This window comes from Canis lupus, chromosome 9 (assembly GCF_003254725.2).
Source record: "Canis lupus dingo isolate Sandy chromosome 9, ASM325472v2, whole genome shotgun sequence".
Lineage (NCBI taxonomy): Eukaryota > Metazoa > Chordata > Mammalia > Carnivora > Canidae > Canis > Canis lupus.
The window spans coordinates 53,152,758-53,177,837 of record NC_064251.1 but is presented as its reverse complement, the minus strand read 5'-3'; the positions used below and the strand labels follow the sequence as shown (position 1 = coordinate 53,177,837).

Genomic DNA, 25,080 nt, shown 5'->3' with positions numbered 1-25,080 from the left:
GGCCTGATAGGTGAGCCCAAAAAAATCTAAATGAGGCACATAATGTAAATTTTTATTTTTAAGGGAAAACTGCAGGTAGATGACCACAAAGCATGTAAGTTTTTGCACAACTTAGTTCTTCTGAAAGTCAGTTTTGTTCATTTCAGATTTCAACTGCTTGGAACCATTACTAAGCCATAGATGGCAGTGCCCAGGGAACCCTCAAACTACAGAAGAGCCACACCGTGAGCATCAAAAAGGGAGCCAATGTGTCAATAAAATAGGACACTTTGCCAGAAGTAGGACCAACGTGCCCTGGGGCCATTTCTCACTATTAGCCGGCAATCACTTCCCTCTACCTTTCTCAGCTAAACTTCTTGAAAAAAAGTAATCTCGATTCACTTCCTCAGCTCCCTGGCAGTCTGGCTTCCACCTTTACATTTCACTGCATGTTGAAATAAGCAGTCCAAGTCCCTAACAATCTATTACCAAATCCCAGACGTTTATTACTTGCCTCTTTTGAAGCATAGCCTAGCCTCTCAGATACGTTCAATATCCAGCTGCACGAAGTTAACTTCTAGTCACCTCACAGGCACCTCAAAGACAAAAACAGAATAAAACCCCTCCCTTGTATCTGTTAACCTGCCCTGTGTGCCCTATATTCATGACATCACTATCTCTACAGTTTTCAAATCAGTAACCTGGTAATTACCCATGTACAGTCTCTACCCTGAGCCCCCACACTGATAAATTCCATCAAGTCTATCCCCTTGATTACATCTGTACTTCACTCTCAGTGACGCTGCCACCGTCTTAGTAGAATACATTTCCACTATTTGTGTGCGTTACAGAAGCCTAAATAATGTCTCTGGCTCTTGTTTCATCCATCACCAATGAATTCTCCCTCCAAAATGCTGAAGGGTAAAGCGAAAAGTAAGCTTTCAATTCTCACAGCTTGAGAATAAAATTCAGATTTTTGACCTCCTCACAGAAGGCCCTCCCTAACCAGCTTCAGCATTTCCTGCCATCCTCCCTCACTTGCTCTTCCTAAAATGCTTCATAGTGTTTGGCATTTCCCTCCCTTTACAGAAGCTCCTTCCTGCCTTGAGAACCGAATCTGCCCTGTGTCCCCCTGCCTCGTTTTTAACCCTAAATGCACACCGGAGTTAGCAAAGGAGCTTAAGGAGAGGAGACATAAAATCCAGGTTCCTATTTTAAAACGACGTCCCGGTGGTTCTGACAGAGCTCTGAGAGCTACCGTGTGCAGAGCGTCCCTGGGCGTCCCCACCCCCCCTTCCGCCCGTGAGGACCCTGCCCGTGCCTCTGTGGCTGGTTTGCGTCCCCACCCCCACCGCCTACTTGCTCCATCCCCACCCACCCTGAGTCCATCGGGGCAGCGATCCGTTCTGTGTAGTTTTACTCCAGTGCTTGACACACATTCAGCGACAGAAAAACGTCTTAAATGTTTCTTTAGAAAATAATTACCTGGGCTAATGGCCTACAGAGAAGTGATCCTCTCAGTCGAGACTCCTAGGCTTATCTGTGAACGGGTGAGAATTTGCACTCCTATATACCCAGAGTCTGGCCCCAAAATAACATTTCTGAAATAAGAGAGAAAACAAAACGAAACTGACGAAGTGGCTTCGCTACAACATGTGAGCGTCATTCTCGTTAACCCTACAGAGTGGAGGCAGATGCTGCCAATCCGCCCGCCCGCCCGCGGGCCCGGCCCGGGCAAGTGGTCCCCGCGCACGGACGGCTACGGCCCGGCACCTCGCCCACACCCCCGGTCGGCGAGCGTCGGGCAACCGCGCCCTCCGCCCCCTCCAGCCCCGGGACCTTCAGGGCGAAGGGGGGCGCCACCGGGACCAGCACTCTCTCCGAAACGGGGAGCAGGACCCCGGGGCGCGAGGACCGACGCGGTCTCCGGAGAGCCCCCGACTCATCCTCAAACAAACTACGCAGTGGCCAGACCGACGGCAGCTGGCACGAGGCCGCGGGGGAGACGACGGCGAGGGAGGGGCGGGGGTCCGGGGGTCCGGGGGTCCCGGGACCCGGCTGCAGGCGGCCCCGCGGGCTGCTCCCGCCGCCGGCCGCGGCCCCGCTGAGGAAGCGGCCCCGCTCGCGCCGCCCCTCCCCCACCCGCCGCCCGGGCCTCACGCGCCGCGGCGGTTACTCCACGCGGCCCCGCGCGCACCAGCCGCGCGAGCGCTCAGGGCCGCCGGGCCCGCAGCCTCGAGCTCGCCGCTCTCCTCACCCCGCTCGGCCTCGCGTCGGCGGCTAGCCCACCTCCATGTCTCGGCTCAACAGCCGGCCGAGGGCGGATGTGCGGCACAGCGCCCCGGAGCCTCCGTCCCCACCCGGCCACCCAACCCGGCGGCGCCGCGCGCGGAGGCCCCGCCCCCCACCTCCGGCGCGCCGCGTCCGCCAAGCGCAGGCCCCGCCCCGGCCGCCGCTTTCTTGTTTTGGTGCGACGAGGGGCGGGACGTGGGAAGAGAGGCGCCCCGACTCCGCCGGGAGGCCGGGGTGCGACGTCACTTCCGGGATGCCGGGCTCGGCCAATCGGGAGCGCCCGTGGAGGGGGGACGGGAGGGGCGTGGGCCGCGGAGCGCTGAGCGCGGCCCCGCCCAGGACCTCCTCCGGGCAAGGGCCGCACCCGGATGTGGCCTCCCCGCGGCGACTCCGGCGCGTACCCTCCTGTCTTTTCCGTTCCGTGACTTTTCTTCTCTTTTCGACGCCTCAGGTGCTTCCGCACGGTGTGTTCCGAATCGAGAATTTTTTTCCGCTTTTTGATTTCTAAATACCTAAGATATAATATTCAATCCACGCCTACTTTGAGGTGGGGGTAGATGAGACCCCTCGCGTTACAGAAAAAGGATACACGAAGTCCGGTGAAGGCCGCCGCCTACCGCTGACCCCGACGGCGCGGTGCCTCCAGCGGCCTCTGCTCGGAGGGCGGCTGCCGACCGGTCGACTGACGGGGGCGGGCGCTGGCGAGCACTGGCGCCCAGCGACGGCCTCACCCTCACCGCAGGACCCGTCCCCGGGGACTGAGCGGACGGCGGGGGCGCGGGCGGGAGAACATTCCAGAAGGGGCGGGGCTGGGGCTGGGGCGCCCCTCCCCCCTCGGTCCGTTGGAGCCGCTGAACTGACGGCGGAGCGACCGTTGGTCGCCGGGTTTCTAGACGCTTCTGCGCACGTGCCCCCCCCCCCCGCCCCGCCCCGCAGGGGGAGCCGGCGCCGCTTCCCGCCCGCGCGTCGTGCGCGGCCACGTGTCTGCGGAGCGGGGACCTGCCACCCCACACGCGCCCGTGTAGTAGCGTCTCAGGAGATGGGGGGGGGACCGCGCGAGTGCAGGTTGGGTCAAACCTTAGTGAACATACTGGGCTTTGTGCCAACAGTCACTAGTACAGCTTTTGATACTTCTTTAACGATTTTACTTACCCATGACAGAGAGGCGGAGGGAGAAGCCGGCTCCCCGCGGAGAGCCCAATGCGGGACTCGATCCCGGGACCTCAGGATCACGACCTGAGCCCAATGCAGACCCTCAACTACTGAGCCACCCAGGTGCCCGCAGCTTTTTATATTTTTAGGGAAGTGCTGATGGAGGCAGAAAGTGATGCCCAACCCAAGTCACTTTCATGCTGCCTCTGAGTCCACAGACTGCGTTTGCTTTCAACCTGTGAATGATCTATTGGTGTATTTGCTGGCTTTTTTAGTTTTATGAAGTAGCACTGAGTGCGTTTTTTCTGGAAACTTTTCTTTTTTTAACCCTCCACATCATGTCCCCTGACTCACTGATCCAGGATGTACGCAACTGGAGGGTTGGGGTTATGGGCTGTAAGACCCCAACAGTCTCAGTACATAAGTACAAAATTAGGAATGAAATTAATATTTGGAATGACTAGCACAAATTATGCATTTTGTAAAGAGACAATCCACCAATATAAACCCCACCCTAACAAAAAAACTGCAAACATAAATCGACAAAAATTGTGTATTGTGGCTTCACACACTTCAGTGACCTGGACAATAAGGTTGAAGATCAGTTTCAATAGAGAACACAAAGGGAATGCGGTCTTTTCTCTATCAAGGTTGATGGAATTTTATTCAGAGTTTAGGAAAGATTTGGGCACCTGGGTGGCTCAGTCAGTAGGGTGCACAACTCTCGATCTCTGGGTTGTGAGTTTGAGCCCCGTGTTGGGTGTACAGATTACTTAAAAAGAAAATTTTAGGGGTGCCTATGTGGCTAAGTTGGTTAAGCATGAGACTTGGTTTTGGCTCAGGTCTTAATTTTAGGATTGTGAGGCAGAACCCTTGCCTGTGCGCTCAGCAGGGTCTGCTGGGGATTCTCTTTCCTCTCCCTCTGCCCCTCCCCTCACTCCCTGTCTCTTTCAAATAATAAATCTTAAAAAAATAAAATAGGAGCACCTGGGTGGCTCAGTGAGCTAAGGATCTGCCTTTAGTTCAGGTCATGATCTTGGGATCCTGGGCATGTGTCCAGCTCTTGGCTCATGCTCTTGGCTCAGTGGGGAGTCTGCTTCTCTCTCTCTCTCTCATAAGATAAAATCTTAATAAAAATGTTATAAAAGTTTATTTCAAATTATTCAATCTGATGTCATGAAATTTTTAAGATTGTCAAATTAAAATTACTATCAAGTTCTTTTTCACATATGACCTATAAGATTTCAGAGCACATAGTTTCTGATGTAGTGACTGAGCCTAAATATTTAGAATTGATGACACATTATTACAAGGTTGTGATAGATGTTCTCATTTTTTAGCAACATATTGTGACTTTTATGTGTCAGTTATGTTAAAATTTCAGTACTTTCGGGGTGCCTGAGTAATCGGTTGGGCATCTAACTCTTGGTTTTGGCTCAGGTGTGATATCAGGCTCCATTATTAGTGAGAAATCTGCTTGGGATTCTTTCTCCCTCTGCCTCTGCACCTCGCCTTGCTCACATGCTCACTCTCTTTCTCTCTCTCTCAAATTTATAAATCTTTAAAAAAGTTTTCAGTACTTTCTCCAGTTTGATCATGTGACTCATTCCTCATTATTATTTGCATAATCAACAAGCCTGAGAACCGTTATTATTTCTATTTGAAATAGATCTCTTGGGTCACCTGGGTGGCTCAGTCAGTTAAGCTTCTACCTTTGGCTCAGGTCATGCATGATCCCTGAGATTGAGCCCCACATCAGGCTCTCTGCTCAGCGGCAAGCCTGCTTCTCCCTCTCCTTCTGCCTGCCACTCCCCTTGCTTGTGTGCTCTGTCAAATAAATGAATAAAATCTTTAAAAAAGAAGAAACGAATTTCTTAATAAATTGTTGAATTTTTGTTATAATCGCTACTGATTTCAATGTCATTTATCTTACTTTTGCCTCATAGTCATTTTGTCAAGTTTATGTAATTTATATAAAATCATACACAATAAAACAGAGATTCTAAGTGTTTGAGGACTTTTAACAACTCCACACTTTCATGTACCCATCTCCAATCATGATATAAAACATGTTTTTTCGTCCAGAAAGTGCTCTTGGGACACTCTGCAGTAATCCCCTTCTCTATACTCACCAAATAGAACTGGTGATCTGATTTCTATCACCTTATTTATCACCACAGATTCATTTAATTCTAGAACTTTTTTTTAAACATTTTATTTATTCATGAGAGACACACAGAGAAAAAGAGGCAGAGACACAGGCAGAGGGAGAAGCAGACTCCATGCAGGGAGCCCGACATGGGACACCATCCTGGGACTCCAGGATCAGGCAGGCCCTGGGCTGAAGGTGGCGCTAAACCGCTGAGCCACCCGGACTGCCCGAACTTTTTTTTTTTTTTTTTTTTTTTTGAGAGAGAGAGAGAAAGAATCTTAAGCAGGCTCCACGCCGAGTGCATAGTCGCATAGGCCAACACAGGGATCAAATTCACAACCCTGAAATCATGACCTGAGCTGAAATCAAGAATCAGGTGTCTGGGGATCCCTGGGTGGCGCAGCGGTTTGGTGCCTGCCTTTGGCCCAGGGCGCGATCCTGGAGACCCGGGATCGAGTCCCACATCGGGCTCCTGGTGCATGGAGCCTGCTTCTCCCTCTGCCTGTGTCTCTGCCTCTCTCTCTCTCTCTCTCTGTGTGACTATCATAAATAAATAAAAATTTAAAAAAATATATTTCAAGAATCAGGTGTCTGACTGACTGAGCCAGCCCAGGCACACTAGAACTCTTTTTAATGGAATTATACATTATGTAACATTTTGTCAGTCTTCTTTTGTTCAAAATAAAGGGTATGAGGATCAGAGATGTCACTGCATGTATCAGCATTCATTTTTATTATGGAGTATGATATTAAGTGAATATACCACAATTTTTTTCATTCATCTACTGATGGATATTGGGTGATTTTAAGTTTTCTGGTATGATGAATAAAACTGTTATGAATTTACTGTACAAGTCTTTCGATGGACATGTTTTCACTTAACTTGGATAAATAACCAAGAGTGGAAACGTTACATTACAGGGTATGCCCTTAAGGTTAAGGCAATTTACAAGAAACCTTCCAAAGTAATTTTTACCATCTTACATTCCTATCTGCCAATGCAAGACTTCCATTTTCTTCCACAATCTTGTCAAAACTCCTTATTGTGAATCTTTTAAACTTCAGTCAACCTATTGCGTTAAAAGTGTACCTCATTTGTATTTTCAATGATAACTAATAATGTAGAATAGCTTATTGGGAATTAGTATATCTTTGGGAATTGTCTGCATGAGTTCCTTTGGCCATTTTTTTAAGGACTTAATTTTTTTAGAGTAGTTTTAAGTTCACAGCAAAACTGACAGTACAGAGATTTCCAATATGCTTACTGCCACCCTATATATGCACAACCTCCTCCACTGTCAGCATCCCTCACTAGAGCAGTACCTTGGTTACAACTGATGAAACTACGCTGATACATCATTATCACCCAGAGTCCATGGTTTATATCAGGGTTCACTCTTTGTGCTGTACAATCTATCTAGCTTAAACAAATGCATAGAAAGGTATCTATCATTATATCATAGAAGGCTTTCACTGCCCTAAAAATCCTCTGTGTCCTGTCTGTTCATCACTCCCTGGTCTCACCCCTGGCAACCACTGATCTTTTTACTGCCTCCATAGTTTTCCCTTTGTTTTCCTTGTCATATAACTGGAATCACACAGTATGTAGCCTTTTCAGATTGGCTTCTTTGACTTAGGAATATATATTTAAGGGTCCTAGATGTCTTTTCATGTCTTGCTAGCTCTTTTTTGTTTTTTAGCACTGAATAATACTCCATTCTCCAGACGTACCCACAGTTTACCCATTCACCTACTGAAGGGCCTCTTGGTTGCTTCCAAGTTTAAGGGATTATGAATAAAGTAGCTATAAACATCTATGTGCCAGGTTTTGTATGGACATAAGTTTTCAGTTCATTTAGATAAATAGCACAATCACTGGATCCTATGCTAAGAGTATGTTTAGTTTTCTAAGAAACCATCAAACTGTCTTCCAAAGTGATGGTGCCATTTTGTATTCCCACCAGCAATAGATGAGACTTCCCATTGCTCCACATCCTCACCAGTATTTGGGGGTGTCAGTGTTCCAGATTTTGGGCAGTCTAACAGGTGTGTAATCATATCTCATTGTTGTTTTAATTTGAAAGCCTTCAATGAAATAGGATATGGAGCATTTTTTCAAATATTGCAACCTGTATATCTTCTTTGGCGAAGTGTCCAAGTCTTTTGCCCATTTATTCATCAGTTTTTTTTTTTTAAGAGAGAGAGCGAGAGCAGGGGAAGGGACAGAGGGAGAGGGAAAGGGAGAATCTCAAGCAGACTCCCCGCTGATCTCAGAGCCTGAAATATGGGGCTCAATCCCACCACCCTGACATCATGACCTGAGCCAAAACCAAGAGTTGTATGGTCAGCAGACTGAGCCACCCAGACACTCCTGTTTGTTTGTTTTTTTTTTCTCATTGTTGAGTTTGAAGAGGTTTGTGTATATTTTGCATGACAGTTCTTGATCAGCTGTCTTATGCAACAATGTTTCCTGAGTCTGGTTTCTCTTCTCACTCCACATTGTCTTTCACAGAGCAGAGGTTCTAATTTTAATGAAATCCAGAGTATCAATTATTTCTTTCACGGATTATGCCTTTGGTGTTGTATTTGGAAAGTCATCACCATAACCAAGGTCATCTAGGTTTTTTTTTTTTAGATTTCATTTATTTATTCATGAGAGACACAGAGAAAGAGAGAAGCAGAGACACAGGCAGAGGGAGAAGCAAGCTTCAGGCAGGGAGCCTGACGTGGGTAGGACTCAATTCCGGGTCTCCAGGATCACGCCCTGGGCTGAAGGCAGGCACTAAACCACTGAGCCACCCAGGGATCCCCTCTAGATTTTCTCCTATGGTATTTCCTAGGAGTTTATAGTTTTGCATTTTATGTTTAGATCTATGATCCATTTTGATTTAATTTTTGTGAAGTGTGTATGGTCTATGTCCACCTTCGTTTTTTTTGAATGTCCAATTGTTCAGCGCCACTTGCTGAAAAGACTATCTTTGCTCCATTGTGCTGCTTTCAAAGATCAGTTGACAGGTCAGATCACTTACAGGGATCTATTCCTAAGCTCTCTATTTTGTCCCATAGACCTACTTGTCTATTCTTGTACCAATATGATGCTGTCTTGATTACTATAGTTTTATAGTAGGTCTTGAAGTTGGGGTAGCATCAGTCTTCTTTGTTCTACTGCAGTATTGAGTTGGCTCTTCTGCATCTTTTGCCTCTCCATATAAACTTCAGAATCAGTTTGTCAATAGCCACAGAAAACTTGCTGGGAATTTGACCAAGACTGCACTGAGTCTATCAAGTTGGGAAGAACCAACATCTTGACAGTATTGAGTCTTCCTATCCATCTATTTACTTCTTTGTTATTTTTCATCAGAGTTTTGTGGTTTTCCTCATATATATGTTGTACATAATTTGTTAGATTTATACCAAAGCATTTCACTTTTGGGAGTGCTAATGTAAGTGCTATTGTGTTTTTAATTTCAAGTTCCACTTGTTTGTTGATGGCATACAGGAAAGCAACTGACATTTGTGTATTGACCTAAATCTTGCAATCCTGCTATAATCTCTTATTAGTTCCAAGGGTTTTTTTTCTTAAGATTTTATTTATTTATTCATAGAGACAGAGACTGAGAGAGAGAGAGAGAGAGAGAGAGAGAGAAAGAGAGGCAGAGACACAGGCAGAGGGGGAAGCAGGCTCCATGCAGGGAGCCCGATGTGGGACTCGATCCCCAGTCTTCAGGATCACACCCCGGGGCTGCAGGCGGCACCAAACTGCTGAGCCATCCAGGCTGCCCAGTCCCAAGTTTTATGTCAGTTCTTTTGGATTTTATAGATAGATGATAAAGTCATACATGAACAAAGATGGTTTTATTTCTTCCTTCTCAGTCTGTATACTTTTTATTTCCTTCTCTTGCCTTAATGCATTAACAAGGATTTCCAGTATAATGTCAAAAATAATGGTACCTGATCTGAATGGGAAAGCTATGAGTGGGACATAACTACTTAAATCTTTCCTATGGCTTCTTTCAAGAATTCCTTTTTTATCTTTGACTTTCTGTGATTCAAAAATGATATGCCTAGTTGTAGTTTTTTTTGGCATGTATCCTCTTGGTGTTCTCTGAACTTTCTGATGTGATCTGGCATCTAACATTAATCTAGGGGAAATTCCCCACCATTATTTCAAATATTCTTTCTGTTCTTTTCTTTCTTTCTTTTTTTTTTGGCAAACAGCCCCCAGCTGTCCTTTTTCTTTTTTTTTTTTTTTAAGATTTTATTTATTTATTCATGAGAGACACACAGAGACAGAGGCAGAGACACAGGCAAAGGGAGAAGCAGGCTTCATGCAGGGAGCCCAATGTGAGACTCGATCCCCGGTCTCCAGGAACATGCCCTGGGCTGAAGGCAGAGCTAAACCGCTGAGCCACCTGGGCTGCCCCCTTTTCTTTCTTTTTCTGGTATTCCCATTATGTGTATGTTACACCTTTGTAGTCCCACAATCCTTGGATACTGTTTGTTTTTCAATCTTTGTTTTCTTTGCTTTTCAGTTTTGTTGTTGCTGTTTTGTTTTTTGCTTTTGTTTTGGTAATCTTCACTGCTATATCCTCAAGCTCAGATTCATTTCTTTTTTTTTTTTAATTTTATTTATTTATGATAGTCACAGAGAGAGAGAGAGAGGCAGAGACACAGGCAGAGGGAGAAGCAGGCTCCATGCACCGGGAGCCCGACGCGGGACCCGATCCCGGATATCCAGGACCGCGCCCTGGGCCAAAGGCAGGCGCCAAACCGCTGCGCCACCCAGGGATCCCTCAGATTCATTTCTTAGCCATGTCCAGCTTACTACTAAAAAGCCCATCAAAAGCATTCTTCATTTCTGTTACAGTGCTTATTTCTAGCCTGCCTTTTTAATTGTTAGGATTCCCAACTCTGTACTACATTGCCCATCTGTTCTTGCATGCTATCTACTTTATCCACTAGAACGCTTAGCATTTTAATCATAGTTGTTTTATTTTTATATTTACTTGAGGGACAAAGAGCATGAGGAAGGGAGGGAGGGGGGGAGGAAGGGAGGAACAGAGGGAGAGGGACAAGCAGATCCCTGCCGAGCACGGAGCCCAACACGGGACTTGACAGGGGGCTCAATGGGGCTTGATCCCAGAACCCTGAGATCATGACCTCAGCCAAAGTCAGGTGCTTAACTGACTGATCCACCCAGGTATCCCAATCATAGTTGGTTTTTTGTTTTGTTTTTTTAATTCCCAGTCTGTTAAGTCTAAAATCCTGGCCATGTCTAGTTCTGATGCTTGCTCTGTCTCTTCAAATTGTGTTTTTACCCTTTGGTATGCCTCAAAATGTTCTTGATAGTTGGGCATAATGTACCATGTAAAAGCAAAAGTTGTAAATAGGTCTTTTGTAATGTGATGGCGAGATGGGGGGGGAAGTGTTTTAGTCTTAGGATTAGACCTCAGTCTTTTAAGATTTTTAATTTATTTATTCATGAGAGACAGAGACACAGGCAGAGGGAGAAGGAGGCTCCATGCAGGGAGCCTGACGTGGGACTCGATCCCAAGTCTCCAGGATCATGCCCTGGGCTGAAGGCAGCGCTAAACCGCTGAGCCACCTGGGCTGCCCTAGATCTCAGTCTTTTAGTGAGCTTCCACCATTGGACTGTTAACTTTAAACCACCATTGGACTGTTAACTTTAAAAGTGTTTATAATTTTTTTCTTCCCTTTAGGAGAGAATGGCCAGAGTGGGCTGCAGTTGGGCATTCCCCTACCCCCAGGTACTGGAGTTGATTGGATTTGGGTCTTGTCCTTCCCCCCAGGTTATTTAGGTTCTGACAACACCCGGGCAGATTGGACTCTGGTTAGCTAGTTTCTCCTGAGGGCAGGTCTTATGAAAACAGGGTGCTCTAGTGTATCTCAAAATGATTTTTTCCCTTCTCCCTGCTGGAAAAACAAGGGTTTTTTTCCCTCTGATATTTACTGTGGAAACCTGGTTAAGCTCCTGGAGGTCAATCTCCTAAAACAGTGAAGGCGCCTCTCCAAATCAATGTTCCTGGAGTTTGTAATTCTAAGTTGTCTGCACCAAGCCTCCAAGGATTCCTCAATCACAGGGCAGGTTTTCCTACTCAGCATTTGCTCCCATGGTGGTTTCCATTTGTGGTGTCTGCTCATGGAAGCTGTTATCCTATTTGCCTGCTTGTCTCTCTAATCTTTGAAGCAGCATGTTGCCTGTGTCCTCCTCTCTCTTATAGACCCCAGAAGAGTTGATTTTTCAGTCAGTTCAGCTTTTTACTTGTTAGGATGGAGCAGTGGCTTCTAAGCTCCTTACATGTAGAACTGGACTTGATTATATGTATTTGCCTCTCTCAACTTGTGGCTTACATTTTAATTTTCAGCAGTATCATCAGCAGAGTATAAGTTTTAAATTCTGATGAAATTCAGTTAGGGACAGGTGGGGCCAGGCAGGGAAAGATAAGGGAAAGGCCCAGAGTCGCTCCTATAAATCTCTGGGCTCCCATAAATCCCAAGGACACCAAAAGGCCCAGAGTCAGGTTCCTACCAATCCCAAGGAAACAGAGATAAAGCAACAAAAACAGAGAAAAAAATTTTTTTAAACCCTGGCTTCCTAGCTCCAGAATGTTAGGGAGTATCTCCCTTTGATGGTTACTAAGCAATCACAGAAACTCACCAGACCCCCCAAACAGCCATATGTCAATCACACAAGACAGCACAAAGAAATCTCAAGGCTGTGGGCTCCCTGGTTAGTTTCTCAGTAAATGGCCAGCCAAAAAAGCCGCCCTTAGTGGCAACCCTGTTGGGACCCCTCTCACTTCTGAGAGCTTTCTCTGTATCTTTGCCTAATAAACATTTATCACTTTACTCACTCTCTTTGTCCTTGAGATTCATTCTTCGACTCTTGAGACAAGAACCTAGCTTTCCTGTATCAAAATCCAATTTACCAACTGCCTCCTTAATGGTTCGTGCTTTTTGTGTCCTAAGAATTTATACGGATTTTGTCTTATATTTTCTGCCAGAAGTCTTATATTAACATTTTTTCCACTGTGTATGCAATGAAGTAAGAGACTAGATTTCCATTTTTCCAGTTCTCAGAGGGGAAATTATAGCTGTAGATACTTTCATTAAAAAAACTCAAATCACTTTACACTTTAAAAATCTATTAAATGAAGAGCAAAGAGAACCCAAGATTAGCAAAGGAAGGAAATAAAAGTAAGAGTGGGGAGAAATGAAAAACAGAGAAAAATTAACAAAAGCAGAAGTCAGTTCTTTGGAAAAGTTAACAAAATTGGCAAATATTTAGCTAGCCTGACAAAAAAGAGGTAAGAGCCAAATCACTAAAATTAGAAACAAAGTGAGGACATTTAACACTGGCCTTACATAAGTCAGAAGGGTGCAAGAGAATCCTGAGGAAATTGTAGGCCGACAAATTAGATAAACTTGGTGCAATGCACAAATTCCTAACCATCCTCCTCCCCCCCACCAAACTATGAAGACTGACTCAAGAGAAAATAGTGTCTGAAAAGACCTGTAACATTACAGAGATTGAATCAGTGACTGTTTTTTTTAAGACTTTATTTAAAAAAGGCCAACTCGAAACCACTGAGCCACGCAGGCGCTCCTGAATCACTGATTAAAAACTTCCCAAGGGGCAGCCCGGGTAGCTCTGCGGTTTAGCACCGCCTTCGGCCCGGGGTGTGATCCTGGAGACCTTGGATGGAGTCCCACGTTGGGCTCCCTGCATGGAGCCTGCTTCTCCCTCTACCTGTGTCTCTGCCGCACTCCCCCCCACCCCGTGTCTCTCATGAATAAATAAATAAAATCTTTAAAAAAAAAAACTTCCCAAGAAAGAAAAATCCAGGCACAGATGGTTTCACTTGTGAATTCCACCAACCATTTAAAGAAGAATTAATGCCAATATTTCTCAAAGTCTTAAAAAAAAAAAAAAAAAAAAACAAAAAAAAACAGAAGAACAGGAGGTCATTCCATAAGGCCAGCATTACCCTGATACTAAAACCAGATTAAGACATCACACGAAAATAAGACTACAGGCCAGGGTCCTTTATGAGGAAACACGTAAAAATCCTCAACAAAATACCAGCAAACCAAACTCAGTTATACATGACAAAGATTATTCACCATGACCAAATGGAATGCAGGGGTTGTTCAACACAGGAGAAATCAACCAATGTACATTAATAGAATAGAGGGGGGGAAAACATAGGATCATCTCAATTGATGCAGAAAATAACATCATCTTTGACAAACCAGACCTCCTTTCATGATTAAAAAAAAAAAAGAAAAACCACTCAGGAAACCAGAAATAGAAGGGAACTTCCTCAACATGATGAAGGGCATGTATGAAAAACCCCTAGTGGACATCATACTCAATGGTGGAAGACTAAGAGCTCTCCTTATACTTAGATGAGGATCTCGATGAGGATGGCTGCATTCACCACTGCTATTTGATATTTCTGGAAGTTCTAGCTAGAACAAGTGAACCAGAAAAAGTAATAAAAGGCTTCCATATCGGGCAGGAAGAAGTAAAACTATCTTTAAACCCAGGTGATGGGATTCTGTATACAGAAAAACCAAAGAAAGCACAAAAGACTAGAAATAACACCCTTCAGACAAAGCAGGAACTTACAAATTCTGTCATGTTTTTGAAACATTCTGAAGCATCTTTCCAAAGTCGAAAGTTGTATTTCTTTCCTTTTTTTTTTTTTTTAAAGAGAGAGAAAATCTTAAGCACTCCACACCCAGCAAGGAGCCCAGCACAGGCTCCATCTCACAACCCTGAAATCATGACCTGAATGAAAATCAAGAGTTGGATCCTTAACCAGCTCACCCAGGCACCCCAAGAAGTATTATTTCTATATGAAACCCCCCTAAAAACACATCCCCAAAATGTCCACCACCCTCCCAATGCCACCTTCCCTAGAAGTGACAGAAATTTAAATCAGTTAAAGTTGAAATAAATACCATGCTTTTGAAATGCTTATAAAAATGTTTTACTTGGGATCCCTGGGTGGCTCAGTGGTTTAGCATCTGCCTTTGGCCCAGGGCGTGGTCCTGGAGTCCTGGGATCGAGTCCCACATCGGGCTCCCTGCATGGAGCCTGCTTCTCCCTCTGCCTATGTCTCTGCCTCTCTCTGTGTGTGTCTCTCATGAATAAATAAAATCTTTAAAAAAAATGTTTTACTTCCTAATGCAACAACTTCAAATACAGTTTTTCCCAGTATTTGGTAGAAAATTTGATCCTAGGAGAATAGAAAGTGAGGTATTTACTGTCACAGCTGAGCTAAATTTCAGTCCCATGCCCTTCCATCCCAGGTCCTAGGCCCTCCTCATACCCTCCAAACGTCTGCCTGTGCTTCTCTTCCCATGCTGTGAGAGTTGGCAACAGGGCCACTTCACCATTGGATCCATGAACACAGAGTCCAGGACTTTGGAATTTGCAAGCGGTTATTAAAATATTGCAATTCTGGAAGGAAATTACTGAATAAAAAATCTAAAACTATAATAAATGTTGAAGCTTTTACAAAAAGAAACATGTCTAACCATCAACTGCAATTCATTTCCACTCACAGGATTTTATGCCAATATCCTCAAATGTGGGCTGTGGGTATCTTATATAACATGAGAGACATAGGGCTTCCAAGAAAGCCAGAGTGCTTGGAGCCAGTAGAGGCCTTCGAACAGCCCTTGCTGGTACCTTGGACTTCTCTTCAGTTTTATCAGTGTTCCCAAAATCAGGCTACATAGCCTCCTTCCTCTGCTTGCAAACAATGGTGCCCCCAGAGGAGATGAACGAACATTCCTTCTGGACCTGCCTGTGCCACTATGACAAGCCTGAGGGTGAAAGGTGTTCTTTGATCCCAAGCTGAAAACCACTCAACAAAACAGCATTTTCAAGGAAGGAAGTCAATGTTCCAGAGGCAATGACTGGTCTGAGAGAAGAGAAATGCAGGCTTATTAATCTTTTGATGGGTCATATGAAAGACATGCTCTCAAGTGAATAGATGCAGCACACAGGGACTTTATTACTGAGCCTGGGGAGGGAAAATAAAACCCACAAAATTTAAAAAAAATTTAACCTTCTGAATACATGATGAGAACATCTCTAAGCTCCTGAGAAAATGCCCTTGCAAAAGATGGCCCCCAGAGCTTGAAGATTTAGGAGCTTCATGGTCAGTTCATCTCTGCATCCATCAATTCATTCACTCATGAAATATTTATCGATCACCACCTAACTAGGGGGACAGCTATGAAAAGATCATTGCCCAGAATTATGATGTGCTGTTGTTGTATTTTTCTGTTTGTTTCATTGGTCTGTCTTTGCAACAGTGCTATATTATAGATTTATAGTAACTCTTGAAACTTGCATGTAAATATTCCCACCTTGTCTCATTCCGAGATTGTACTCACTACTTTTTGTCTTTCCATATAAGTTTTAGAATTAGCTTAATTTCATAGCAAATCCTATTGATATTTTTACTTTATTGTATAGGGTCTATAGGTCAATTTGGGGAGAACTATCATCTTTACAATGGAGTCAATCATTAAATATACTGTATCTCCCTATTTGTCTTTTAAAATTTCCGTCAGTAATATATATGTATATATGTATATATACATGATTGTTTTGTTTTATTTAGACATATTTAATATTAAGGCATATACCTTTAAAAGTTTTTTTTTTTTTTTTTTTTTTGGGACGCCTGGGTGGCTCAGGGCATGATCCTGAGATCAAGTCCCATATCGGGGCTCTCAGCTGGGAGCCTGCTTCTCCTCCCTCTGCCTGTGTCTTTGCCTCTCTCTTTGTCTCTCATGAATAAATAAATAAAATCTTAAAAAATAAAATTAAAAAATTAAAAAGATTTTATTTTTATTAATTTCTCCACCAAGCATGGGCTCAAACTCACCTCGAGATCAAGAGTCACACACTCCACTGAGCCTGACAGGTACTACAGCATTATTACCTTTTTAAAGAAAAGTATTATTTATTTTTTAAAAAAAGATTGAGAGATAGAGAGTGCGTGCTAGAGAGACCATGAGCGGGGCAGGGCGGGGCAGGGCAGGGAGTGGGGCAGAGGGACAGGGAGAAGCAAACTCGCTGCTGAGCAGGGAGCCGCATGTGGGGGGTTGATCCCAAGATCCTGAGATCATGACCTGAAGCAAAGATGCCCCAAATAAAGTATTATTTAAAGAAATTATATAAGGTAAAAAAAAAAAAGTCAAATATCAGTATTTACCAATGCTTTCTTTATCTGAAACGTTATTTCAGTTGTAAAAAAACCATCTCCTATTACAAAAAAAAAAAATCAAAACCTTTACTGGATTTAACTCATTTTTAAAAAGTCCTAAATCTTTTTTTTCCTTCTTTTTTTTTTTATAGATTTATTTGAGAGAGAAAGAGAGAGAGAGAACACATGCATGGGTTTGGGGAAAAGGGCAGAGAGGGAGGGAGAGTGAGAATCCCAGACTCTGTACTGAGCCCAGAGCCTGATGTGGGGCTTGATCCCACAACCTTGAGATATGAACTGAGCCAATACCAAGAGCCAGATGCTTAACTGACCAAGCCACCTAGGTGTCCCTGAAGTCCTAAATCCTAAGTAGAAAATACGGTAATTTTAAAAGTTTGGTATATTACTTCTATGGCTTATTAACATATATTATGTACATACAGCTTGTCCTTTTTATAGTAAACCTGGCTAGATGAATCACTTATACTAAGCACTGTAAAATAAAAGCAAGAGCAAAATGTTTTTAGCAAAATTCTCTGTATGAGAGAACTCTAAGTATCAAAGATATTCATTAGTAGTTGTTATGGACTGAATGGTGTCCTCTACCTTCCCAAATTCATATGTTGAAGCTTCATCTCCAATGTCACTGTGTTTGGAGACACAGCATTTAAGGAGATAATCAAGGTTAAATGTGGTCATAAGGGTGAGTCCCTAAAACCAATAGGATTGGTGTCCTTATAAGAGGGAGACACCAGGAGAGCACACAGAGGACCACAGAAGACAACAGTGAGAAGGTACCACCTGCCAACCAAGGGGAAGGCTCACCAGAAACCAACTCTCCTGGCATTCTCATCTTGGAATTGTAGCCTTCCCAACAACAAATTTCTGTTGTTTAAGTGATATTGTTATGGTAGCCCTAGCCCATGAATACTGTGGTTGATCATCATCTGCTACAAAACATGTAACAAAGCATCTTCATTGAATTGTTTTCCCTATTGCAGCTGTCCTTTGGCATCTAAAAGGATTTCCCATAAAAATAAGCTGCAGTGAAATTCACTTAATGATTAGTTTATAACAATCTCTTTAAAAAATTTTTTTTTCTTTCTGCCTATTCTCACAGGGGCATCATGATATTGGAAGTATTTGTAGGAAGATGTTATTTGAGTAATTTCAAATGATGCATAGCCCTTCATGTTAGAAAGGTGCTTTGTGGTCACAACTACTTCAAAACATTAATTATATTCAAATAACCTGACATATCAAGCTTCAGCCATTCCAGAAGCATGGTTTTGACACACAGCAATTTTTTAATCATGCAAATGTGAAATGTGCAGTGCTGAAAACTAAAGTGTACAGTGCTGCAAAACTCAGATGATGACCTAATGTCCAGATAACATAACCAGCTCACAGTAAGCCATACTACATCATCAAGACTTTGGGGAGCATAATTCCAAAGAAGGGAATACCTTTCCCATTGTTACAACATTTCACTATATCAATACAGTAGTCTTTAACACAATAGTCATACTTTTGTTGGAATCACATACTACTTTCAAGATGATTTTCACTCCGTGATTTAAGTACCAAAACAATGTAGAGTCTCATGATGGACTGCAAGATCACAGAAACTCATAAGGCTTTTTAAAAGAATGTACTTCTCCACTTAAAAGTAAATTTACTCATGCAAGCTGTTGAGGTTTAAGACAGCAGAGCAATTGCGCGTATATAAAATGTGGCTCTTTTTTATCCAGGGGTTGGTCTGAAAGCATGTAGTTTCAATGCACAAAAAAGCTTCAAAATTCTACCTTAAGGAGATCCAACAGCCTTTAAAAAATTTTCCCAATAATATTTTATAGTTCTTTTGCACAGAGGACTTGGACATTCATTCCTAGGAAAGTGATACTTTTTCATGTTATTATAAATTGTGACTGTAACAGACAGAATCATAGTCCTCAAAGATGGCCATATCATAATCCCCAGAGTCTGTGACTATGTTACATTAAGTGACAAAAGGGACTTAAGGTTTGCAGTTGGCAATTAAGGCTACTAATCAGATAATCTTAAAGCAGAGATCATCCAGGTGGGCCCAATCTACTTAGCTTAATGGCTAAAGACTGAAGCAGAAGAGTGGGTCAAAGGGATGCTACACAGGGATTCAATCTCTCTGCTGGCTTTGAAGATGAAGGAAGGAGACCACAAGCCAAGGAATGCAGTGGCCTCCAGAATGACCTTGAATTTACATCCAGCAAAAAAACTGCTCTGCAACCACAAGGAACTGAATTGTTCCAACAAAGCCAAAGAAGCAGGAGGCAGAATCTCCTAGATCTTCCAGAAGAGTGCAGCCCTGAAGACCTCTTCATCTTAGCCTTGGGACTCCGACCTTTGAAGATACTATGACATAGAGTTTGACATTCCCCCCAGTGCAGAGTAACCCATAGGGAACTCACATCATGGATTTTAAACAGGGTGGTGTGATACAACCACATCTGTAGCTGTGGGAGGACACCGGGAAGGGCCAGTAAGTGGAAGCAGGAAGATCAGTGTAGTTCAGAGAGGATGATGTCTGAAACCATGCCAGATGGTGGTGGAGATGGACAGATTCCAGATGATTGACTGGAGGCACAGTTGATGGGTTTGCCAAGGGACTGGTTGTAGAGGGTGGGCAGCAGCAACACTGGATGGTTCCTAGATTTCTGACTTCAAATCAGTGAATATGGTTTCCCTGGTGGAGATGAGAAAACCTGGGCAGGTGACACACTTTGATGTACGTGTGAGTGACTAAGAAACTAACGTGTCAAACTTGAGATGTGAGACACCTGAATGGAGATCACAGGTAGGCAGATACATTTTTCATTCTTAAAGAAATTTTTAAAAGCTTGTGTTAGTTCATCTCTACCCCCAACATGGGGCTCAAACTCACAACCCCAAGATCGAGAGTGCACGCTCTACCGCCTATGCCCCGAAGGTGCCCTCCAGCAGATGTCTTTTTAAGCTTGGAGTTCAGGGGAGAATCTGACCTGCAACCACACAACTGGAAGCCATCAGCATGTAGATGTTGTTTCAAGGTACTGAGATGTGAAGAGAACCCCCAATAGCCCTGAGGAACACAAACATTTAGAAGTTGGGTGCAGGGGCAGCCCTGGTGGCTTAGCAGTTTAGTGCCACCTTCAGCCCAGGGCATGATCCTGGAGACCGGGGATCAAGTCCCACATCGGGCTCCCTGCATGGAGCCTGCTTCTCCCTCTGCCTGTGTCTCTGCCTCTGTGTGTGTGTGATGAATAAATAAAATCTTTAAAAAAAAAAAAAGAAGAAGTTGGGTGCAGTGGAAGGAGCACCGTGTTAAGTATTGATTCCACACTTGTACTAATACATACATACATATATATATATATGTATGTATATAAGATTTTATTCATTTATTGAGACACAGAGAGAGGCAGAGACACAGGCAGAGGGAGAAGCAGCCTCCCCCCAAGGAGCCCGATGCGGGACTTCATCCTATGATCCTGGGATCACAACCTGAGTCAAAGACCACTCACTCACTCAACCACTCAACCACTGTGCCACCCAGGTGCTCTTATGTATATATTTAAAGATGGAAAAAAAAAAAGGATGGTATGGGAACACTGGAACAGGTGACGATGATCCAGAACAGGAGAGACAACAATTTAGGAGAGGGATAAGCAAGAGATCCAACTCTCCAAGAGACAATGTAAGGGGCAGAGTGCAGGGCTCAGGTGCAGGACACGGCTTCTGGCAGGAGGAATGAGTACAGAAGAGGTAGGTTTGCCTGGCTGGTGGAGGGAAGAGGGAGTATAACATCTGCCGCCTTCATCCTGCTCAGTAAATCATGAAGAGCAGAAGGGTGTGGGAGGGTTGAAGGTACAATAGCTGATGTAGGGAAAGAACAACTAAGTATCAGAGGATCAGAGTAGGATCAGATCCTCTGGTGACTGTGTGTCTGAGGTTGACAATCATTAAAGTGAAACCAGCCAGCTCAGTTGTGTGGTTTTCTTCTAGAAATACTCAGCTCTTAGGTACAGGGAGGAGGCACTCATCCAGGCTTGGCGTCTTGAACAGGGAAGGGCCAAGGGAGAGGATGCAGACACGGGGTGTTGGAAGAGAGGGACTGGAACAACGGACTCTGACAGCTTGGTCAGGCGATGAGCCAACTGGTGGATGGATGACAAGGTCAGAGAACTAGGACTGGTGTGTATTTCAGGAGGTGAACTGGAAATGGTGTTCAGCAAGCTTTTAGACTGTGTAGCCTCCAAATCTGCACTTTTAGCTCCCGGCAGCACCTGACTCACCATGTGTGGTCAACGCTTGCATAACTGAAAGCACATAGGAAAATCAGGGTCTTGTGTGATTACGACGTTCATGCTCCACCTCCTCTGTGGTGTGGTTTTGGACCTCTTTTTTGGGGAATGATGTCTACAAATGAAGCTGAAGAGTTGAAAAACATGCCTATTGAAAAGTGCAAGTGGCCAGCACTGAGCCAGGAGTTCAAACCATGCACAAGCCAGACTTTCAAAAACAATTCTCTTTGCTCCTCCGTCTTGTTTCTTATGAGCCAGGTGCGCTTTTTTCTCTCTGGGTCTGCTATTCCTCCTCCACGTCCTCCCAAGTAGACCTTATGTTCCTCTTCCTTTTTTCTGACTCTAAATTGCGCTTGTCCCCTTGCTGGCTCAGCCCTCACCTCCGTGGAGTTGACAAATCTGCATCTCTTGCACAGCTGCTTCTCTTCCACCCGTTCTACTCATGCCATGGACCAGGCATCTCCGCAAAGCCTGTACATCCCAAATTCAACTCAGTTTCCCCTCACAAGCCTCTCTTCTTCTGGACCTGCATTTGACATATACAGTTTACCCTAAACTCTTTCTCCCATATTCCTGGATTCTATGTAAAGACAGTGTTTGGCAAAGGTTAATATTTGCATGGTACTTTTTTTTTTTTTTGAGGGGGTAGGTATGGAGATATCAAGAAAAAGTTACGAAAATAGAACTTTTACAAAAAGTATACAAGTTTATTGGGTAAGATTCATGGCACGGGCAATGACCCACTGTCAGCACACAACTGTGGGTTGCATCCTCAGAGTCCATTCACCTCCTCTGCTTAGGGGCCCTGACTTTTTTCACTGGGGTATTTATCCTCTCAGCTGCCCCAGGCATGCTGAGCTAAATCCCAGCTCCAGAGGTGAGTCCAGACTGGCTGAACACAGTCCTATCTTCCTGGCTCCAGTGATGGTTCAGAGCTGGACACAGGCTCTAATTTGGGCTCTAGAAGCAAAACCCAGGATGTAAGCAAGAGTAATGGAAGAGACCTTTTTTCCTTCCTATGAACAGGGACCTGGTCTGCTGAAGCATGTGGCTGTGTAAAGGGGCCTCCCTCCCTGTGTGCACTGAAGATGAATACACACATGGCAAAGGGGGGAACAGAGAATCTGCAAGGAACCCCATCTTTGGTGACTCCAAGTAGCTAGGTCAGTTCTTACTTAAAATGAGCACTCCCTCCAGACTTCCAGGCTTGAGAGTTCCTGGATTCCTCAGACCTACCTGGGTCCCATTTTCTGGCATTTGCAGATCAAGAGTTGTACCCTGTAAATTCACAATCCCACTGCCCCGAGAAGCAATGTCGATACTTTGGGTTTAATTTCTCCCATATGTTTTAATGCATCTATGTATATACAATTTCCTTTTGTTACATTAACAAAATTGAAAATATATACTCTTCTGAAATATTTTAGTTGATAATATTCTTTACCCCTTTTTATGTTGGCCCAATCTATCATGATTGTTCTCAATTATCAGATGACGTCCCCTTCTAGGAATATTCCATAATTGAGATTTCCATTAGGGAACATTTACATTTTCGTCTGTTTCTCAAACTATAAACGTGCCATTCTTATACATGAGTTCTTTTACTTCTAAAAAGTGAAACTGCTCTATTTCTAGAAGTGAAATTGCTGGATCATAAAATATATATATTCTTAAGGCTGTATTTCACCCGATCGCCCTCCAGAAGGAACTTCTATTCCCATCAGCAAGGAGACAGGTTACATTTGACAGATCGGAGGTGACCAAAGGTAAAATGCTCACTAAAAAGAAATAGCCACTTGTTTGCTGCATATTTACCGTGTCTCTTTTCTGTGCCCAACACTGTGGCAGGTGCTGGGGATACACCAGCCTCCTCCTAGACTTGTCTCTGGATCCTTCCTTCTCCAAGGATGGCAGCTTTGGAGAAATGTCTAGCTTTGTGGATGACTTAACAGCACACACATCATGATGTTAGATAAGTGGCATCAGAGAGAACACTTAGGAGATGGTAGAGTTCCATCTTGGCACAGATGGTGACATCGCCGCAGGGGATGCTGCTCACCTACGCTTTCTCTTATGTTCAGGTGCGGCCAGAAGCCTGGAAAGCTCACACCCCTTGCTGGCAGGGTTCTGCTGAGGGAAGGCTCATGGAAGACACTCAGAAGATGCTGGGAGGCAGCAGGTGCTGTGTTCCAAGAAGACATAGACTCCAGCAAGGGCAGGGGCAGCAGACAACCCAGGTCACCGCGGGACATGCAGGGCTGCAGTACCTGCCCTCAGCTACCCATGGCTAGGCAAGTCGGGCTTTTCTGTTTGCGCCCTCATCCTGTTTAACATCCTGTTTAACAATCCCTACCTTAAGTCCTTCTCTGTTTGAAACATCTAGAGTGGTTTTGTTTCCTGACTGACGGAATCGCCCAACATCTAAATTATCCTTGAAATTCCGTGAGGGGTGATGAGCTGTGCCTTAGACCCACGTGGCATCTTTCCATAAATCTAACAGAGTCAGACCTTCTGGAAGCAATGGAAGAGACTGCTGGGTTTTTGTTTTGGATTTTTTTTTTTTTTTTTCCAGCTAGAACACCAGATGAATTCAGTAAATGGCTTTAAGCTTTGAGAATGCAGCTTGGATGCAAAATATGTATCCTTAAACACTCGGCTCCTTCAGGAAGATGAGATCCACACGTGAGGCAGGTACATACAAACAGAAGCCAGTTGGAGAGAGCAGCAGATCTATGACCCCTGCTAGTGCTTATCTCATACTCACATACACTGGGAACATAGAGTGATGACCAGGAAAAGAAAAAGCAAACTGGCCTCACGCCAGACTATGTCGGCAATCCCCGTTTTGCGGAGTGTGTGTACGGTGAGATCCACACAATACAATGTTCATGGGACATGACTCTACCTCTGCTGCAGTGAGAGGGATGTGGGATACTGTTGTTTTATAGAAACTGCTAGTTGTGCTTCTTTTCAATGGTACAGAAATAGTAAATTGACCCTGATGCTCATTTTTCTTTATGCGCTCCAACACACTAGAGTATGAATGTGTGAATCACATAGGGGTGCTCCACAATATGAAATATCATAGACATCCCCTCCCTTGGCCAGGACCCCTTCCCTACTAAACATCAATACTGAAAGCAGTTTCTTTGCCCCATGCATAGAAATACAACCAAACCTGGAAAGCAAACGTGGGGAGGCGAACAAGACACAGTGCCATCCCCTAACTCTTCTCCTCCCCGTCTTCTCCTTCACTGTCGTCATCACGATAAAAGATGTCTCTGAACAGAAAGACCTGCCTGGGTGCTGCGGGACTCTGGATTTCGGTACCCTCTTTCTCCATCTTCTTCTCTAACTTTTCCTTAAGCAGAGGCAGGGTGGTCTCGTAAAGGTAGTCTATAATCTCTAAAAAAAAGAAATGTTAGTAGGGGCAAATGCAGCCAGGATTCAAACCCTGGCAAGCTTTCTGCTGAGTGCCAGAAGGAGGTCATCATACACTTCAGGGCAGAGTGTCACCCAAACCCATGGTTCTGGAATACTGCTGCTGGGCAGACTGAGTGAGGCTCTCCTGTCTGCTAAGAGAAAATTTAGACTCTAGACGCAGCCTGGAGGTTAGGATTTGGGATGTATGGGACAAGGCCCAGGTATATGTGTTCAACAAAGTCCCCATAGGAGTCTGATGATCTGAGTTTGGGAATACCTAAAAAACCCACAAATGGCTGCAGAAAAGGAACTGGACGTCTTAGGTTCATTCTGGAATTGTGTGTGTGGCGTGGTGTGTATGTGTCATGTATGTTGTGTGTGCCCAAGATGGTGATCCAGGAACACTCACAGTTATTTACTGAGTGCTTGCCACGCACCGAGCACCCTGCTGACCACGATTCATCTATTATCTTGTCCTGTCAGGTGGGGATGAGGATGTGACAATCTGTAC

The 25,080-nt window shown here is 44.4% G+C and overlaps 2 protein-coding genes and 1 long non-coding RNA gene across 20 annotated transcripts in view; 1 reads left to right on the top strand and 2 right to left on the bottom strand.

The window, feature by feature from the left end:
- SETX (senataxin) overlaps positions 1 to 2,812 on the bottom strand; it is an 80,937-nt gene extending 78,125 nt beyond the window's left edge. For 3 of the 14 annotated variants that reach the window (XR_003147003.3, XR_003147002.3, XM_025475586.3), the window contains exons 1-3: positions 2,237 to 2,376; positions 1,465 to 1,580; positions 494 to 575 (exon numbers count right to left, since the gene is read on the bottom strand). Coding sequence is in view for 7 of the 14 variants with exons in the window: in XM_025475586.3 (XP_025331371.1) it covers positions 494 to 507 (14 nt within the window). In the remaining 7 variants the exon portion in view is untranslated. Of the gene's footprint in view, positions 1 to 493; positions 576 to 1,464; positions 1,581 to 2,236; positions 2,462 to 2,672 lie in introns of those variants that run through there. The other 11 variants (XM_049114950.1, XM_025475576.3, XM_025475583.3 and 8 more) reach the window with 9 other exon arrangements.
- Positions 2,616 to 24,061, top strand: LOC112677361 (uncharacterized). Of its 3 annotated transcripts, XR_004819153.2 has the most exons (5): positions 2,616 to 2,735; positions 3,433 to 3,546; positions 11,296 to 11,343; positions 22,173 to 22,309; positions 23,228 to 24,061. It is a non-coding gene; the product is annotated as an uncharacterized LOC112677361 (long non-coding RNA). The 3 variants fall into 3 exon arrangements; XR_004819152.2 differs by lacking the exons at positions 2,616 to 2,735; positions 3,433 to 3,546; positions 11,296 to 11,343 and adding an exon at positions 11,352 to 19,660; XR_007413244.1 differs by lacking the exons at positions 2,616 to 2,735; positions 3,433 to 3,546; positions 11,296 to 11,343 and having other exon boundaries at positions 19,670 to 22,309.
- Positions 21,829 to 25,080, bottom strand: part of TTF1 (transcription termination factor 1) — a 25,422-nt gene continuing 22,170 nt past the window's right edge. For 2 of the 3 annotated variants that reach the window (XM_025475587.3, XM_049114951.1), the window contains one exon: positions 21,829 to 24,551. In XM_025475587.3, the coding sequence (XP_025331372.1) occupies positions 24,370 to 24,551 (182 nt within the window). In that variant the 3' untranslated portion in view covers positions 21,829 to 24,369. Of the gene's footprint in view, positions 25,046 to 25,080 lie in introns of all 3 variants that reach the window. The other variant, XM_049114952.1, reaches the window with a different exon arrangement.